This window comes from Varanus komodoensis, unplaced genomic scaffold (genome assembly GCF_004798865.1).
Source record: "Varanus komodoensis strain SLA01 unplaced genomic scaffold, ASM479886v1 scaffold20_1, whole genome shotgun sequence".
In the NCBI taxonomy this organism is placed as follows: Eukaryota; Metazoa; Chordata; class Lepidosauria; order Squamata; family Varanidae; genus Varanus; species Varanus komodoensis.
The window spans coordinates 1,396,158-1,414,583 of NW_025335587.1; the positions used below are offsets into that span (position 1 = coordinate 1,396,158).

The window sequence follows — 18,426 nt, forward strand, 5'->3', positions numbered from 1 at the left end:
GATAGTCTTTTCTAAAGGTATTCTATCTTACATTTCTTATCTAACAACTTATGGAACATTTATTAAGAAAAGAAAGCTCTCATTGGCCATCAATCTCAATTTCCATTTCAGAAAAGATGGCCTCCCTCATGGCACATTTGCACTACAGGTTTAAAGACTTTATCTATCTTTTTCTAGAGATATGGATCATCTATCCATTCAACTTATTTTGAAAGCCAATAATAATTTCAGAAGTGTCACTGAAAAGTTTGTTTCATCTTTGCTGTTTCTACCTAATCTAGTTTCACAATTTTAAGTCATCTGGATAAGAATTCACAGTATGGAATCAGCACATACTGAGAGGCACCCCCTTTCTACTGAATAATGTTTTCTTTGGATTTTAAAACTCCCAATCTGCAGGGTTACTATCCATCAAACCGAGTAGATCTAAACAGCCTAAATCGAGCCACTGAGCCTTCTCTGCTTTTGTAATTTTTGCTATCCAAATTTTCCTGAACAGACACAGAAATCTAATGAAATGGTCAAAGGAAACTGACAAATGAATAAAACAAAACTAACATCACAGAAACTGTTGAGCTCTGCAAAATACTAGCATTTTATCACAACACAGCAGTGATTTGCCCAGACTGGTGAGATAAAATCAAGGAAATTCCTTGGGAAAAGGGATCAAAACTTCACTCCAGTAAGGGGATGACAGGGGCTAGAGACTTCAAAGGCTTGGGATGCACTCCAGAATAATCCCTATTGTCTCTAATACTGACATTTACTCTCAGTAGGATCTGTTCTTGTGTCTACTCATGCTTCACTTTAAGTTATGGTCAGTCTGGAGTGGACCATTCATGCCAACTCTATCTTACCCAGGTCCAAGTGGCAGAAACCTTCCTTTTGCAACCAGCTTCTAAGTCACTGCTTACCTTAAACCCCGGGAGCCTGACACTGGCATTGCAAATGTCTGTAGGCCAAATGCCACCGCATAGTAAAACTATGGATTACCAAATTGTCCTGATGCCTGAACAGTGGGAATCTCCTGGTCTGCATCTCAGAGCTGAGGATGAGCAATTACAGGACAGACCACAAACAACAAAGAGGGACCAAAGGGGAGGTATCAAAAAAGGAAAAGCAGGTCTTGGGGAGGGCAGGTCTTTCTCTTCCAGTACCATGAGAGATTACACCAAAGTTATTCAAAAATGCTCAGATACAGTTTCTCCCCAGACAAAGGAAAAAAGACATCATGCGTCTTTAGGGAAACAGGCAGTTTGCATATGGTTATGCTAGCTTGACTATTTTTCCCTTTGTGTCCTTTGCCACTTTGCCTTTCTGAAGTGTTTACTGTTGTGCGTTCAGATTCAATCTTGTTTACCCAGTTTCCCCCCAAACTCAGGCATTTTAAGGTCATGCAAACACTATTTCAATGTCCAGGTTGCATGCAACATGCTAAGTAACACAAATAATCTTGCTGTGCTCCCCTGTAGACATAGGCGGACTGCAAAGAAGCCTACCCAAAGGTTGCCACTGGAATCCTTGGCCAGTTGTTCCCAAGAAAATGAAGAGCACTTAAGAACTGAGGAGAGTGGGCTCAGTTTACTCTTGGTGGTAGCAGCCAGTACCAGTTGGCACAGTTGCATCAGGACTTGCAACTCAGGCAGGGTTGCCTGCAGGCACCAGCTCACTACAACAGGGAAGTAATATTAGGATTGTTTGGAAGACAGAATGACACTCCAGGAAATAGGCAAAATAACTCCAGTTGTTTTGAAGTTATTTTGCTCTAGATTTCATTTGATGGCATTAGAAAGCAGGCTACCATGGGGGGATAAGAGGTAGGCCCTTTCTTCCCTTAAACTGTAGGAGGGAATAACACCTTCCAAATCAGCTTGTGGAAAGCTTTCAGAACAAAACTTTTACCAATGTAGAGACTGATCAAAAGGTATTACTTGCTCTATCTTCAGAGTTGCTTATGATGGATGGATGGATGGATGGTAGATATCATATGCAGTGCCATACTATTTGGGTTCATGAGGAAGTTTCTCTGTGTTCAGTGAGGCTCAGTCCATAGTAGGTGTGTTTAAGCTTGCAGTCTAACAGTGCAATCCTGTGTACCCTTTTATGCTTCTTGGGGTTTTTTTTTCTCCTAACTTATGATGGAATAGATCTACCACTTGCAATGAAAACTTGGTGCCCCTCATAATATTTAGTAAATGGTGAACTCCTGTTCAACTTCAGCCAGATCGATAGAACTCTTATCAAAGGGATGTAAACAACATAAAAAAGAACATTTCTGCTTTATGATTTAAAACCACTGCAATAGCAGAGAGCCCATTTGTTAGAAGGCAAGGTGACCAGCAGGGATTGGTGTGTAGAAGACATTGCTTCCACAGATTTCAGGACAGAGAGGATTAGATCCTTCACTGTCTAACAGCCAGAGTGGACATTATCTCGGTAAATGTTTGTCCCCACCTCCACATGGGATAAGATAAGAATGTGGGGGTGAGGAAATATGCAAAAGGCAGGACTGGTGGATGGGAGGGATGCTGTGTTCTCTCCAGCTGGGCTCATTTTTTGGTTTTAGAACCCAACAGGGAAAACATTACTTGAGGGGATGAAATTTCTAGGAAGAAATTTCTTCCAGCAAGGAAAGCGCATGACAGTAGCTGAAATTTAAAGCAATTCCTAGGGAAGGCACACGTATACCATACCTCCGCTAGATTCTCTTTTGCTATAGCTGAACATGGTAAAGCAGAAGTGAATGTGTTATAATGAAATAGATGACCAGCCACTATTAACTTAGGAGGCAAATAAAGTTAGGAGCCCAGCAAAGAGGAGTTGGAAAACAGAAGTGGCTCAAACTGGAAGCCTGAACATGTCATCTACATGAGCATGCCCATGCTGCTCCTAGCTATGTGAATGCGCTCAGCATGCCCATGCTGCTCCTAGCTATGTGAATGCGCTTAGCTGCCTGGCTAGAGTAAAAATGGTCACCCAGATGATGGGCAGGCCACAGCAGCTTCACTTTTAACAGCTAACAGGACAGGAGAATTAAGAGTTATAAGTACAAGTGGGCTCCATAATAAGCTGTTGCTTAGTATGGCTAAGCTTAGTGCACTGGTAAACTCCCTTATATAAATCACTGCATAGGAAGGCTGTGGTTCTTTATGATCCTCGCCTCTCCTCTCCCCCTTGGACAGGACATTTTGGAGAGAACTCATCCATAGAACTGCCATAAGTTAGATCCAGTTTGACAGCACATGACAACAACTCTCCTCTCTCCCTTAAGCTTTGCTGCTCCCAGTGCTTCTTTTCTTCCCATACAGGAAAAAAAACAGTACTTTTCCACAAAACCTAATATGCCCATTTCCAAGTATTTACTCTGCATGCCAGTGCAGATGCTAGCAACAGGATATCATGCAACAAGGAAGGCTGCAGTTAAAAGACCTCAAAAGTTCTTATCTTTTAGTACTGGAATAGTGTCTATTCATCCTTTGTACTGTATACCCATGCAAACACATCCTTCCCTTTGTAAAATACTATTAAAACATGTATTGGACATGGGAGAAGTTCAATTGTATGCAGGTCACCATTTAAAGCTCTGACAAGATCATTTGGGCCTAACAACGTAGAAAGGACTTTAAATGGAGAACTAGGTACATCCCAACAAGCTTGAAAGGGCTTTAAATAAAGAAGTAGAGCAGCTTGGTTGTTCCTCAGGGGAAACTAAAACTAGAAAACCCAAGGGGGAAGCAGATGAACACTTATGGAATGTGCTCCCCAGAGAGGTCTGCCTGGCGCCGTCATTGTTTTTCGGCGCCAGGCCAAGACCTTTTTATTTAAACAATATTTTAATAATTGCTGATTTTATTTATTGGTTTTAAATTATTAAGTCAGGATGTGTCCAGATTTTATATGTATGTATTTGTATAGATATTTATTTATATGTTGGAAGCCGACCTGAGGCTTAGGCGAATGGGATGGCATACAAAAATTCCAAATAAATTCCAAATAAATAAATAAATAAATAAATAGCTGGAGTGGGCTTAGCCAGAGGACTGAAAGTTTGAAAGTTTAATAGGCACCATGTCCGAAGAAGCCATTTCTCACATCTGAACCTATTGATTTGACAGTTCTTGAATTTGAATCAGGATTTAAAAATAGACTTATTTTTAAAAAATCCTAAGGCTCTATGCCTTTAAATGAGCAATTTACCTTACCTTAAGAAAATTCACCTTATGATCCATTCTTAGCTTATAATATTTTGGTGTTAGTCTTTCTCACTGTAACTACAAAAAAAAGCTATGCATCTCCATACTACAATCAAGCTTTCTTTTTTTTAAAAAAAGTTATCATTGGCTCCAATGCAATTCTCATACTGCAGTTAAACATTCTAAGACCTCAGAAGCTTGGCCACTTTATCAGCAGCTGTCTTGCTTAAATCCTCACTGAATTTTCACTTCACAACCTTCATTAGATATAGCATGTTAGGTTTTCTAACTGTGCCCTTCGTAAAAGGACTTGCCGTTTGTTTAATGCTTGGCTAGGGCTAAATGCAAACCTTGCCTGCTTCATTTATTAATACTCAAAATGGTTATAAGATCTTTGCTACTGTGAGATATGAACTTGTTAGGATTGGAAAATGGGGGAGGTATATTATTGAGCAGGAAACAATTGCTTCCAACCATCCAAATGCGAGATGAGATGATACCACTTTTAGACACATAGTATAGAGAGCTCAAGTGCACAATTTAGACAGAGCACCCCACTGTCTATTATGATATTTTATTCGTCCACTGTGCAGTTTCACATTGATGATTATGCTAATAACATCATTTCAAGAGTGGAAGCAGAGCCTGAAAGCGGACACAATTTGCTGCCCTGACAAAGGGGAAATTTATGCCAGGCACCAGCAGAGTCTGTGCATTCATGAGACCAGAGTGTTATTCTTGCATTTGAGTTATTTGGCGATGAACAGACATCACAGAAGTGGGGGAAAAGTGGGAGGTAATTTAAGCAATGTTATCAATAGTGATGGGCTGAGGTTGTTGCGAGATGTGGATTGGTTGCAAACTGCAGGCCGCTTGCGTGTGACTTAGTGCATTCGTTTTTCCAACTGAACACTGCACTTTTTTGGAAAGTAAAACATCCTATTGCAAAGGCAGAGCACCTTTCAATAAATCCCAAAGTAAATATGTAAAGCAACGTTCCAATTAAGAATACTTTTTGCATGCCAAGTCTGGGATTCAGAGCTACTACCCAGTGAATTCACATGGCTGTATTTTTCACATGTTCATCACATCTCCATATTCATGACTGGAGCTTTTTTACTACATGAAATCAGCACCCAAAATCAACCACCACATGTTTTAATATTTACTATCCATATGAATATCACATTACTGAAGTGTTTACCCCATTACCAGTCTTTTGGAACAATGTTATTTAAGGAAAAATAATTTAACTACTCTCAATGTAGATAGACTCCATGAATAGCCATTAATTGATTAACTACCTAAATCCATTAGATGATACTGTAACTGCTAAATTATGTTCCCTTTGGTTATAAAGTTAAGCACTTTGTGAAGTTTGAAGCTGTATACTGTCAGTGTGACAAATATACAAACAAAACTAGCAGCATTTTATGTCCACATAAAGACAAAAGGTCTTCTACTATGGGGAATAATTGAGATGAACTTATCATCATCTTATTAAATGCTTATTTAATGTGTTCTCTAAGAATGCCTACTTGAAGCAAAGCTTGGGAGTTCTACATAGCTTGCTAATAAATGTCTAGGCCCTCAACAGAGGTAAGTGGAAAAAGAATGTGTAGATAAGTACAGGTATAAACAGAAACTAGGACTGTTTATATCAAGGCAGTGGAAAGGCATGATGAGGTGGAAGCATTCTTGTTCCAGGTTCTTAAAATCAAAGTGATATTGCCAAAAAAAATCACCTGTCAGCTTCAAAACTGTCACAGCATCCTTTGAGACCTTTGGAAGGGTGTCAATGTAGGGTAACCTAGTTGTGTAGAAAGAAACCCACTTGGTGAGGAGACTTATGAATTTCTAGGAAAATGAGACATATAGACAAATTCAACAAAGGCCATGAAGTCCTATTGATCAGTTTTCAAAATATGTGCTGTTCCTGGCCAAACAAACCAAGAACATGTTGCAAATGAGAATGGGAGCAAGCTGAACTGAGCAGAGAGTTCTGCAACCTCAAATTTTTCTATTCTCCCATCCTTACTACACACTGAAATTTCTGAAGAGAGAAAAGCTACAAATTATTCTCTTGGGAATGCAATAGGACTGTTTTAATCCATGCTAGATTGGAGCAGAAAGAGGAATATGTCGGTGATGGAATTGTAGCCTCCTAGCTCCTCTGAGTTTCTTGAAACAAGGAGACACAAGTACACCCAGTCCATCAATATGTGGCTGTAGTTTTGGCTGATTTAAATGGAACAGACAGTTAATACCTTCTATAGTTGCTCTCAAACCTGTTCAATTAGAGCTCCATTTTCATTTGTGTTTTAAATGAAACTAACTACCTATTTCAATCAACAGTAATCTTCCTGTTAAAGTAAACTACTTGTGTGAATCAACATCTTGGGAAGTCCCTTGTTCCAGTTACTGGATCAGAGCTCACCTCTACTAATGCAGCCCTTTCCCTGCCCTTTCAGTTTCTTGTCTAACAAACTGAATATACACATTTCTATATATGCACGAACTCCTCCCCGTTCTTACAGGGGAATCCACTTGTGGGAGTATAACTTGTGTTCATGCCTATCTTGTACAGTGACCTGCTTGGAGTAGTAGGGATTTCTTGCTAATTCAAGAAATTTCTTACCTACATTTCATTATAAAAGAAACCCAGTGTGGTAAATATACTGGATTAAATCCTTCTGAATCAAGTTGCACTTCTTCCATCCAAGTATGCTATCATTAGGAACTTGTATTTCTAGTCCAGGGAAAAAATGGGAAGAAAGGCCAGTGAATGTGGCAGAATGTTGCTAGCTACTAAAATTGATGCTGCTGTGCTCCTTACCTTCAGGATCACTCTCTTTGTTCCAGCCAGGGTTTTCCTGGTTGGGAAAAACCAGTGGCCTTTTATCCTTCTTGCATTCAAATTCTAGTTCTGCTTTGTTACACATGGCTATGGCTACATCCAGCTCACCAATGACTCCAACCCTTACAGCTTCCAATAGCTCATAGAGATCATGGTCAAGTGAACATCACAAAGGGAGCATCTAAAGCCACATGATCCCATTCTGGAAAGGGTATCATATCAAGTTCCATCTGCTTCAAATTGTGCCAAAACTTAATTCTCATTAGTTCTCATTAACTTCTGTGACCTCTTCAGTGTTGTAGGCTGTTTTTGCATATTATTATTATTATTATTATTATTACTACTACTACTACTACTACTACTACTACTACTACTATTACCACCACCACCACCACATTCTAATTTGTTCTTCATTCATGCCAGCCTGAAGCTTGCCCTTTCTATTCAATCAAGCCTTCCTTTCTTTGCCTTCTACCTGGCTCCTACTTTTTAGGGTGGCTTCAAATAGAACTATATCCAGCAGTAAAAAAATAAAATAAAATGTTTTCTGCAAGTATTTTCGGGCCAGCAAAACAAAGTAAATAAATACAATTCTGTCTTGGAGAGGACAAAGCTGTATTGAACCTCTGCCTATCTTAATATCGGTCTTTCTATGTCGGTATGTGTGTGTGCATGTGCGCACGCACATCTGTACATAATCTGCTGCAAAAACACCTCTCTCCATGTGTGCGCATGCGTGTGTGTGTGTGTGCGCATGCGCACACACACACACACACAGTATTTGCTTTAGGATGCAATGAATAGCCCTATAAATAGCCCTATAAATCCCAGATTGCCTAGGCTGCCAGCTAGGGAATCCTGGGAGCTGTAGGATCTTTTTCTACCTAACGATACATAGGATGACACCCTTAATACACTACCATTTGCTTAAAGAGGAGTTGTCACTGCAAGATGGAGCATCAAGAGTTTTATTCAACACAGGCCATCTATAAATCCCATTACACTGCTCAGCAAATGCCCGTTACTTATTTTATATTTTCAAATACATCCCCATCTGTGCTGCAAGGATTTTTTTTAGGTCACATACTCAATAATCCTTCTACACTTTGATGTCACATATTCAATAATTGTCTGCCTTCCACTTTTCTCTCCTTAATCCATCTCCTCTGATTAGCAGCAATCGCACCTTCAAAACACCCCTGCTTTTCTGGCCAAATGTATACGTGTGCATGATCCCTCTTTGTTTATACAACAGTTGCCAGTGTGATTTCCCTTCTGCTCTTAATTTCAGATAGCCACCCTGTCTCACTACTGCATTAAACAGCAACTCATTTGAATATTTACATTTAGGGCTATGTGCTAGATTGACACTCTCCCTTTAGCAGCCAAAACATAAGAAAAGCAATTATATTGGATTCAGACCTTGTATGTGGTGCCATTATTTACTTTTTCCCATGGGTAGCACTGATGACAAAGATTGCTTCAAACGCTGCTGAAATATGATGGAAACTGTTTATTCCTTGCCTTTTTATTTTTTAGTGACAGGAATATTCTGGAATGCTACTCCTAGACTATGTGCAACACTTGATAATTTTCAATACTACAGTGAGTTGTAACATACAGTACATATAGGGATGGATGAATCTATTAATTCTGGTTTATCTCAGTTTTTCATTTTTCCAGTCTTGTTTGATTCACTTCAAGCTTGGAAAATTTCTTAAGTATTTCTTAAGTTTGCACAAGCATTTATACCATGTTTGTGCCCATTTTATCTAATGCATACCTTGTTGTATGCATTTTTGCCTAAAATATATGTTTGCAAGCAATTTGCCTAATACAATGCAGTGTTGAGCATGATCTGGATCTTGGGGAAGGAAAACATCCAAATCCCCTTTAGCTATTGCTTCTGTCAGCTTGAGCAAATAAGTATTTTTAAGAGAGATTTTATTGATGAGGGCTGTCTTAGTTACATTCACCATTTAAACCATAACACAAAAGGAGTTAGCTGTCCATAAACAAGAGAACAACCGTTGTCTCTGAAATTTAAGGGATGGATCTTATCTTCCCTAGGAAACAGTCTTTGCTTATAGCAAAAGCTGAGGAAGGAATCTGCACTAAGTGTCCTTCTCAGACACTTCTGCTGGCCCCTTTCCTCTAATACACAATTCCAGCCAAGCCTCTGCCTTCTCCTGTTCTCAGGAGTTGAACGACCAGGTTGTTTAGTCAGTCCTACCAGGTTAGGGTTAATGAAGGGAAGATAGAAGTTATTTATTTCCCACAAGGAAGATGGGTCCTAAACAGATTGTAACTTGATTCTTTGCTTGGGTCAGGCTGGCTTGCAAATAGGTATACCTTTTATTGGTCTTTCCCAAATTCCTTTCCCCTCTGGTTCCCTGTTCTTGCTTTCCTTGATGTCCATCTCTCTGTTGTCCTTCCTCCTGGGCATCCTTTCTTAGCCCTCATCCTTTCCTTACTTCCTGTCTCCCTTTTATTCTCCTCCCTTTCCGTCGCTCCCCTTCCCGCCACCCCACTTCAGGTGGGCATCATTTGGCCAATGGAGCCAGCTACAAGCACCACACCGTCCATGCCACCTGCAATGGCTTGGAAGCCTGGCCATGTATATGGAAAATCAGTGATGCTGTGAGAGAGGCACTGGGTGCTCAGTAAAATAAGGCAAGCCCTGCTGATCGCTCGAACATGTGCCTTTCCATATACATTTCCGGATTGAGCAATGCCATTGCAGAATGTGAAGACATGCAAATCCTGAAGAAAAGCTAAGTTTCACAGCAGTTCAAGGATGGAAACTAGGCTGACATGTGAACTGAACGAATTCCTCCCCCATCCTAACAACAGATCGTTGCCATAGGCCTCAATGCTCTCTTGAATAATTGGACACTTTGGAACAGTGTATAGCACTGCATCAGAAGCTGAAGCTGTGCTTTGGATTAGTACTGTTGCAGCGCAATGTTTCCCACTCACCGGATTGTTGTACATCTGAACAATGAGCTGCTTCACACCATGGAGAGTAGGATGAGCCCAGGGAGAAGGATCCACCCAGTGTCGATTCAGATCAAACCCCATTAGGGAGCACCTGAAAAACACGTTTAGGGCAGACTATCAGTACTCAGGAGGTTATGCAGGGCTGGTGTGTATGGTCATAAGTTTAAGTGTCTGACACTGGTTTATTTTTATTGTTCTATTTCCCTTCCTCTAAAGTAACTCCTGCCCTACCAAATTGTCACCAATTCTACCTTGGAAGTCCATCATTTATTCTCTCTCTATTACCTAAATACTTCTAACAAAAATAGGCAAGTATGGTTCAACAGAGCATAGATGTTCCTTGGAAAGCAGCATTCTAAAGAACATTGTCCGGGAGCCATAGAGGTTACTTTTTGCTCCCCAATCAATAAATGAGAAATAAGACAGATCCAAAACTTTGGAATGGAACAGCATTGTGTGTTGGACTATCCATGGTTCCCCGACTGACCTTAACTGATATTTTAGACTTGCATTGTAGCCCATTTGCCAAAAGATTGACTTCACTTATCTAAAAGACTTGTTGGAATTTTGGTAGGGAGATGTATTAATGAGACAAGATTAAGATGGGAAAGGATTAGCTACCCCAAATGAACTTCTCTGTATTCAGCCCGAATGCAACCTTTTGGCTGCTTACATGCACATCACTCAAGGTATTTTCAACCTGAGCACAGATAACTCAAGTCTGAATGGCTTGTGCAGTACATCAGGCAAGAAAGGCATGCAGGAGTTTTAAATTTGAGACTGTCCTTCCAATAATTGCAAATGAACACTGAACAAAAGTTGGGCCTTTCACTTGCAAGTACTTTGTTAGCAAAAGTCTTGTTCCAGACAAGCATGTACTCTGAAACAATGCACGCATATTCTGCAGTTGGGTACAGAATATCTTCTGAGAAGCAGCTCTTAGATTCTCTTTCTAGATATAATTTTCCCTGAAAGGGCCCTCAGCTGCCTGCTATTGTTGGGGAAGATCTAATAACATACCTCAAGATGTGCTTTATTTTTAGTTTGCTTATTTTTTTTCTTACAGTCTCGCCTTGCTTTCAAGAGTGTTCAATCTATAGAAAATCACTAGGACCTCTGACTTTTCTTCCTTTGATCCCCCTGTCTTTTCTTTCCTGCACCTGTTATGTGCCTTGTGAGTCGCTTATAGGCCTATTCCCAGAAGGCAAGAGAGAGGGAGAAGAATGGAATAAGGGAGTTAAAGAAATCCTTTTTCATGGCCATGATATATTACAAAAAGAACTACACATACTTCCCATCTGCTTTGTGAGGAAATGCTGGTTCATTGGATCAGTACTAGGTTAATGTGCAGATAATACTGCACACAAAGCCTGCCAGTATAAATCCAAAAAAGGCACTAGAGGTAAGGGTTAGGATTTGAAAATGAAAAGGAGAGTGGGAAAAGAAAAGGACATTTTCTCCCCACCACCTGAAGTCCGAAAGGAGACAGAGCTTAATTGGCCTGAATAGTTACTCTGCTTGAAGACAAACATTCTAGCTGGAACTGTTCTGAGCCTGTAGCTTACAGTAGGAGGAAAGCCCTGTATTTTGAAAAATCAACTATTTGCTTCCTTTCTTAAAATTATTACATTCAATTTGAATTTCAGGTATTGAGAGGCATAAAATGAAATAAATGAATAAAATTTGATCGGCACCAAGTCCACCTGACATTCTAAAGCTGTTAATTGTCAGGAGCTTGGGTTCTGAACCAACTGTACTACAGAATAGGGCTTAACTCGCTGTTCACCCTCTGGAACAGGGAGCCGGTTCTCCAGAATCTCCAGGGACTTCCCGAGGTGAGTATCAAGGGCTGGCACTGGGTGTGGGCACCTTCTGAGGGCCCACGCCCAGTAAGAAAAGCCCAGAGCAGCTCCTCCTCCTTGTCATGACTTCAGTCTGCTCATTCCTCACCTCTTGATCTGGCCCAGGCAGTGGATGCCAACTTGTTTGGGCTCTCTGCCTGCCAAGCAAGCCGGTGGCAGCTGGTGACTATGTCGGGGGAAAGAAGACTTGCTGGTAGAGGAAGCCTTGCCTGATGTTCCTCCAAACCCTGGAGATGGTACTGCTCCTTCCTATCAATAGCATTGTGAATGCTAATCAGGGACATGAAAGTAACAGGAAGTCCAGCATTGGTCTTCCACATCTAATGGGTGCTAGCTCCCAGATGGATCAAGCCCATGGCTCACACTTGATCCTAGTCAGTTTCACCAGTCGCACAGAATCTTGCTCACTGCCACAGATCAACGTTTTCAAAGAAATAAGGACTCTACAGTCTCTAATGCTGCTGCTATTATTTGCTCAAGTCACATTTCCCTCTCCATGCTAAGCCCTTTTATGTTGCTTGCTTGCTTGTCAGGAAGATGCGGTATTCATGTTGGTGCCCATTACACACATAGGACTGGATCCCTGTGCTGGAGAAAGGCTTACGTTGTGGAGCTGAGCCCAGCTCCATTGCCTCTGCAGCAGCAGTCGCCATTCTGCGCTTGAGCCTTATACATTTTGTGCTAAAGTGCTCGACTGTGACTTGCAGGAGTGTGCCAGAAGGTGAAATTCACAGATTCCATTCTGTGAAATCTTAAGGACCATCTAGAGCCCAAGGCCCCAAAATTAACAAAATCTGGAGCTTCTTCCCTGCATCGCTAAGGGCTTTTTAAAAGGCAGGTGATACAAGCTAGTTAACTTTGCTCTGCATGCCAAGTGTAGGATTCTGCTTCAGCTGAGATGAAGCAAACAGCACTTTGCACCACAGCAGTTAAGGGGATTTTGGGAGCAAGGCATCCTGATTAGATTTCTCGTTTTGACTTTCACTCCTTCCAAACCCACAGGGCAATTTGGTAATGAGGCATGGCATTTGGTTCCATTTTCAGCCAGACTGCTTTGTGTACCATTTTTGCTTATGCAAAATTACAACTCTAGAAGAATTTGCAAAAGAGAATGTAATAATGGGTTTCTCGGCAGAGACAAAGTGGGCAGATGAGCATTAGCTGCTGAAGGCCACATGGTGGAGTAAACGTTTGTAGAATGAGTGACACAATGTTTAACAGTACATGATAGTTAACAAAGCGCTCCTCCATTTTCTCTTGTTAAAGAAAAATAAATGTATAGATGTCTTTTTCTCATGTGCCAACCCATTCATGGAAATACTCATGGGTATGAACAACAAGGACAAACTGGCGTATTCCACAGCGTGCCGTTCTTTAAGATTAGCAAGAAACACTTTGATCCAATGTTTATTCCCCTCACTTTCACACAAACCTCAGTTATGCCAGAGGGGGAAAGCATGAGTTAGTCCATATTTGCATGTGTTTGTTCATTATTTAAATGTATACATTATTAAATGCTTTGTTGAGCACCAAGCTGCAGTATAAATAACTGAGCAGACGAAAGAAAAGAGAAAATGCACAGATGCCCATGGTCAGCTAAGTACTCGAAAAGTAATCATCGTCAAACATACAGCCATAGAGTAAGCAACACAGTTATATAATATTCTTGTGTTCTATATATTCTTATGTTCTTATGAGTCTTCCTTAACGTGGTGCAATCCAGCTGCCTTCAGCTCCAGGCAGGCCAGCCAGCATGGGAATTGTAGTCTAAAGCATCTGGTGGAGGCATCAAATCAGGAAGGGTGGTCTATAAAATACCATCTTCAGAAGAATAAGTAGTAATTTCCACTGACATTAAATGATAAGGCAAAAGCAACTGTATGTATACAGAAAGGACGACTAGAGACTCATTCTGGCATTGCCTCTGTAAGCAGGGAGGTGTGATAAGGACTGTGACCACTGGCCCAGCCCAGAACACCAGTATATGTGGCATCTTTGTGCACAGCTAAATGTACATGGATGTTCCATGCAATTGGACATCCGGCATGGCCAGATTTTCTGATTTCAAAGAGCGCCCAAAGAGATATAGCTGTGCATGTGTAGGTATCTCCTTTTATGGCTTCTACTGAAAATGCAAACACAGAAGCAGGACCACTGGGGTGGAAGACAAAAACATCTGGGTGAAACCAGTCCCTCTGGTCCCTGTTTCCCTATTACGTACAGAGGGGAGACTTGAATAGAGCTCAGATGCAAGGAAGAACAATGTGGCTATTCGTTGCCATGTACGAGAAACGATATCTCCTGAAATAGTGACCCCACTGACCTTTTTTTAGAGACAGATCAGTGAAACTCCTCCTGTATCTCTTGCATCAATTGATTGATTTCCAAACACTGGGAATATGCTTTCCTAAGAGACTGCCAGACTGTTTTGCGTACACTTCAAAAGTCACAAGCAGAAGAGATGGAAAGGGAGTTGCTGAATGCAGTATGCCTGAAATTTACAAATGAAGATGCGTGGCTTTCAAGTAAAACTTCCATTGGACTAATGTAAATATGTATGGCCAAGCCAGGGTAACACTACTGATCTACAACTACTAACACTACTGTAATATAAATGGAATAGTTAAACAAAGGACCAGCCTGTGCAGAATAATGCTATTACGTATCGCTGTTCTTCCATTGCTGCAGCAAATGACTTCTATCTAATTTGAGAAAAAATATTTTTTACAAAGGCAAACATCTTTTAGTATCAAGTTTCATTATCAGGATTGAGGATTACTTAGCTCTGTATTTCTTTAGGCACAAAGCACTGACCCTCTTCTCTTCTCTTCTACTTTTTTTTTACCATTCCCATGGAGTATAACATCTCAAAAGTAGATGTTTGGTTTATGAATGGGGAAAACACACTTACCAATTCTTGACTGAAATGAACTAACAACTGCCCGAAAGTTAAGGCTGTTACCCAATGCATGCAATTTTAAATCAATTGTTTGTATAATTTTTGTTCATTAATCAAAAGATGAATGGATTAATTCTGCATTATTTTTCATGCAATAAAAGTAATTCTAAAATGCTTTCTTTGTTTTTAGAAGAGGCACACATTCATAGGAATCTTCCTCCTCTGCTACAGTTTTTAAACGTACTTATTATATATAATTTGAAACTTATTAAAATCTCTTGCGTGATTAACTGCAGGCATCGTTTGAGTTAATACACTATTCCAAGGGTAGTCAGACCTGCTCAGCGGAAAAGCCACATGCAGGAAATGTCAGGTGACTGAGAGTTGCAAGCAGGCGCCTGTGGGGGGTGGCGGACAGCAAGCAGAGAGCTGCAAAATAAGCTCAGTGCTGGTCCCAAGCACCACTCCAACCAAGAAACACTGTAATCCTTCTAATAACCAGCCACCTTCCAGTCGCTATGAAGACAGAGCCCTCTGGGCTATTAGGGTGGTAAATAAATGCAAATAAATAATAATAAATAAGATGGAAGGTGCTTCTGGTGGGTTGCTTCTGGGAGGTCTCTTGGCCAGGCAAAGTGCTTCCAGAAAAACTTGGCCTTGATGGCAGGGAATGATGTGGACTGTAGTCTAGCTCATTTGAAGGAATACATTTGGGGAGGTTGTTCTAGAAGTTTCCTAACCTCCTTTGTTCATTTGCTTATTACAGCATTTGCCCACTGTTCCACATCTAGTCAGATTCCAAAGCAATGGACAATAAAGAAACGAAATGGAATAAAAGCAATGCATCAAGAACTGGGTAACTGAAAGGCATGGCTGGTCAGCAAGGGAGCCTTCCCAGAATAAAAACGTATTCATCAGGGACTGAAAATAACATAGTATCAGAACCTGCTTGACCTCCAGAGGCAGGAAGTTGCAGGAGCTGCCACACTGAAGATGAATTTCCATCTGCTTTCAGCATGGCAGACCGGCATCCAATCGGACCACAGATCCATGTAGAACCGCAACATTCATTTAACTGAAATGCATTACACTTTCTATACAAGAAAATCACATTCACCAAGTGCCAGAATGGTGATTACTAGATAGGAAGAAATAAACTATTTGGAAGGCACTGCAGCATTTCTAAACACATTTTCAAGGGTCACAGGGGAAAGGGCGATTCAGGGAATTCTGGATCCATATAAACACAACAATTATTGAACATCAATTTTTAAAAAGTCTCAAACTTAATCTCCATAGCAGATAAAACATAAATTCTGCCAAAACTGCAGTCCAGATAGCAAAATACACATTGATTTCTATCTTCAATCTAAAGTGCTTGCTCTAAATTTTTAAGCTCTAAATTACTTGGAATCGCATTATTGGAAGCATTTCATGAACCTAAACAAGCCTCTCTGGGCTATTAGGCCAGTTTCTGCCCCACAGGAGGGTCTATCAGGCTTGTGTGAACCAGAGAAGGAGCTTTTCAGTGATGGCCCCATAGCTTTGTAATTCTCTCTGTAGAGAGGCAGGCAAGAGTTTATCTGCACTGGCCTGAAGACATTGTTACTTCAGTCTGCATCCTGTTGAAGAACTACATACATCATCATCATCATTTTATTAGCTCACATCGACTGCTTCAGTGACTCCATCTAGCCACCTCATCCTCTGTCATCCCCTTATTTTGCCATCAATTGTTCCCAGCATTAGGGTCTTCTCCAGTGAGTCCTTCCTTCCCATTAGGTGGCCCTAACCACAAGTATGACCTGACTAACCCTTAAGGCTTCCCATAACATAACAAGGAACAGAGTTGCTGACAAAGTAATTTTGATTCCCATTGGCTGGGTTTAATTATTTCCTCCTTTAGCAAGCAAATTTACCTTCCTTATCATGCAGGCTTATACTAAGCATGATCTAGACTGAAATGTGAACTGGAACTGAAGCAGAAAAAGTCTGCATGACAATGTTTCCTACCAGTGTGCTGTGGAAATTTATTTTGATAAAGAACATAGATGCCTAAAAGAGCCTATTAAAGGGGTGGAAGAAACTCTGTTTGAGCATGGGGCTTGATCCTGAGTCCCAGCCAGCATGGCAAATGTTTAGGACCAGGGCTTTTTTTGTCATCGAATGCACCAGAACGGCGTTCCGGCACCTTTTTTTCCAATGGATTTGACGAAGTGATTTTGAATCGCCTGTGGGCGTAGCAGGTCAGCAGCAAACATCATTAGCATAGTGCCTGCGGGCTGCTTTTGTGTCCGCACCGCCGGCTTGGGACGCTGCTCGCCTTGGGATTGGTGTGTGTGGTCGCACGCTGGCGGCGACGTGAGTTCCGGCACCTTTTTTTTTTTTTTTTTTTTTTTTTTTACAAAAAAAGCACTGGTTAGGACTATAAGAGTCGTGTTGAAAGCATGTGAATGGCACCTCACTGGGGAAGACTGTCTTGAACCAATAGGAATCCCAGCGCAAAAGGAAAATTCCAGCACAGTCCAAATTGCAACAATAGCAGAAGCACTGAAGGTGGGTCCTCAGTTAATGAAATTAACTGATGAGTCGAGTTGCATTCAAACATAACAGCTACTGTGCAACAACAACCTCTCAAAGGAGGGCATTCCAAAGCCAGGACGCCACATAAGAAAAGGCATGGCCACCCACCTTATTTCATTTAGTGGAGACACCTGGAGAAAAGCCTCTGAAGATGAACTTAAGGTCCTTTTAGAAAAAGTATCCATTTTCTTGTCTCAGAAAAGAAGAGAAAATGAAATATCCAAGGTGTGTTTTAGGGCTCACCCCTCACTAGTACTAGCTTCCTTGAGGATTCAAGACTTTCACAGTTTTGATTGTCCAGAGCAGATTACTTTTATGAAGGATGGATATTTTAAGGATTGATACAGTTCAGTGGTAGAACAGATGATCTGCATGCAGACAGTCACAGTTTTATCCCCCAGTACAAGTCTCCAAGTATGGCTAGAACAACTCCTGCCTAAAAACCCTGATGAGCAGCCAGTGTCAAAAGTACTGGATTGGATGAATCTGTAGTCTGGCTAGGCATAAGACAACTTCCTATGTTCTCAAACTGGGACTGAGAAAGTCAATATGGAGACAGTATTGCATACCCTTTCTTTGTTAGAGAAATATAATACGTTATGATTACAACACTATGTATATAATGTACCAAGAAGGTTCCACATTAATTAAAAATAATTGATTCCGATAGCATTGAGATGCTTTTTGCCACAATTTCTGTGATCTGCTTCCTACATATGGTGGTAGGGTTGGCAGCAGCAGAGATCCATAAGCCCCTAAAAGTTGTGACATGGAGATGGTGCTAGATTTAGTTATATTTAGAGTAAGCCTATTGAAATCACCCAGATTTAGGATTTATGTTAATCCTGTCTAATTGGAATGCCAGTGATTTCAATAGGTGTATTCTCAGTATAACTAAATCCAACCTATTGTCCCTAGAAAAGTTCTTATAGATGCAAAGAAAAGCCAACACAATGTTGCCTGTCCCTCAAGTATCTTTATGGCCTGCACAGTGTGATAGATTTGTGATCCTGAAAATGCTTACCCTTTGCC

General features: G+C 40.8%; 1 protein-coding gene across 1 annotated transcript in view; it reads right to left on the reverse strand.

The window, feature by feature from the left end:
- Positions 1-18,426, reverse strand: part of AGBL4 (AGBL carboxypeptidase 4) — a 933,972-nt gene that overhangs the window by 151,179 nt on the left and 764,367 nt on the right. Inside the window, exon 9 of the mRNA XM_044430335.1 lies at positions 10,030-10,141. Coding sequence (XP_044286270.1) covers positions 10,030-10,141 — 112 coding nt within the window. The remainder of the gene's footprint in view (positions 1-10,029; positions 10,142-18,426) is intronic.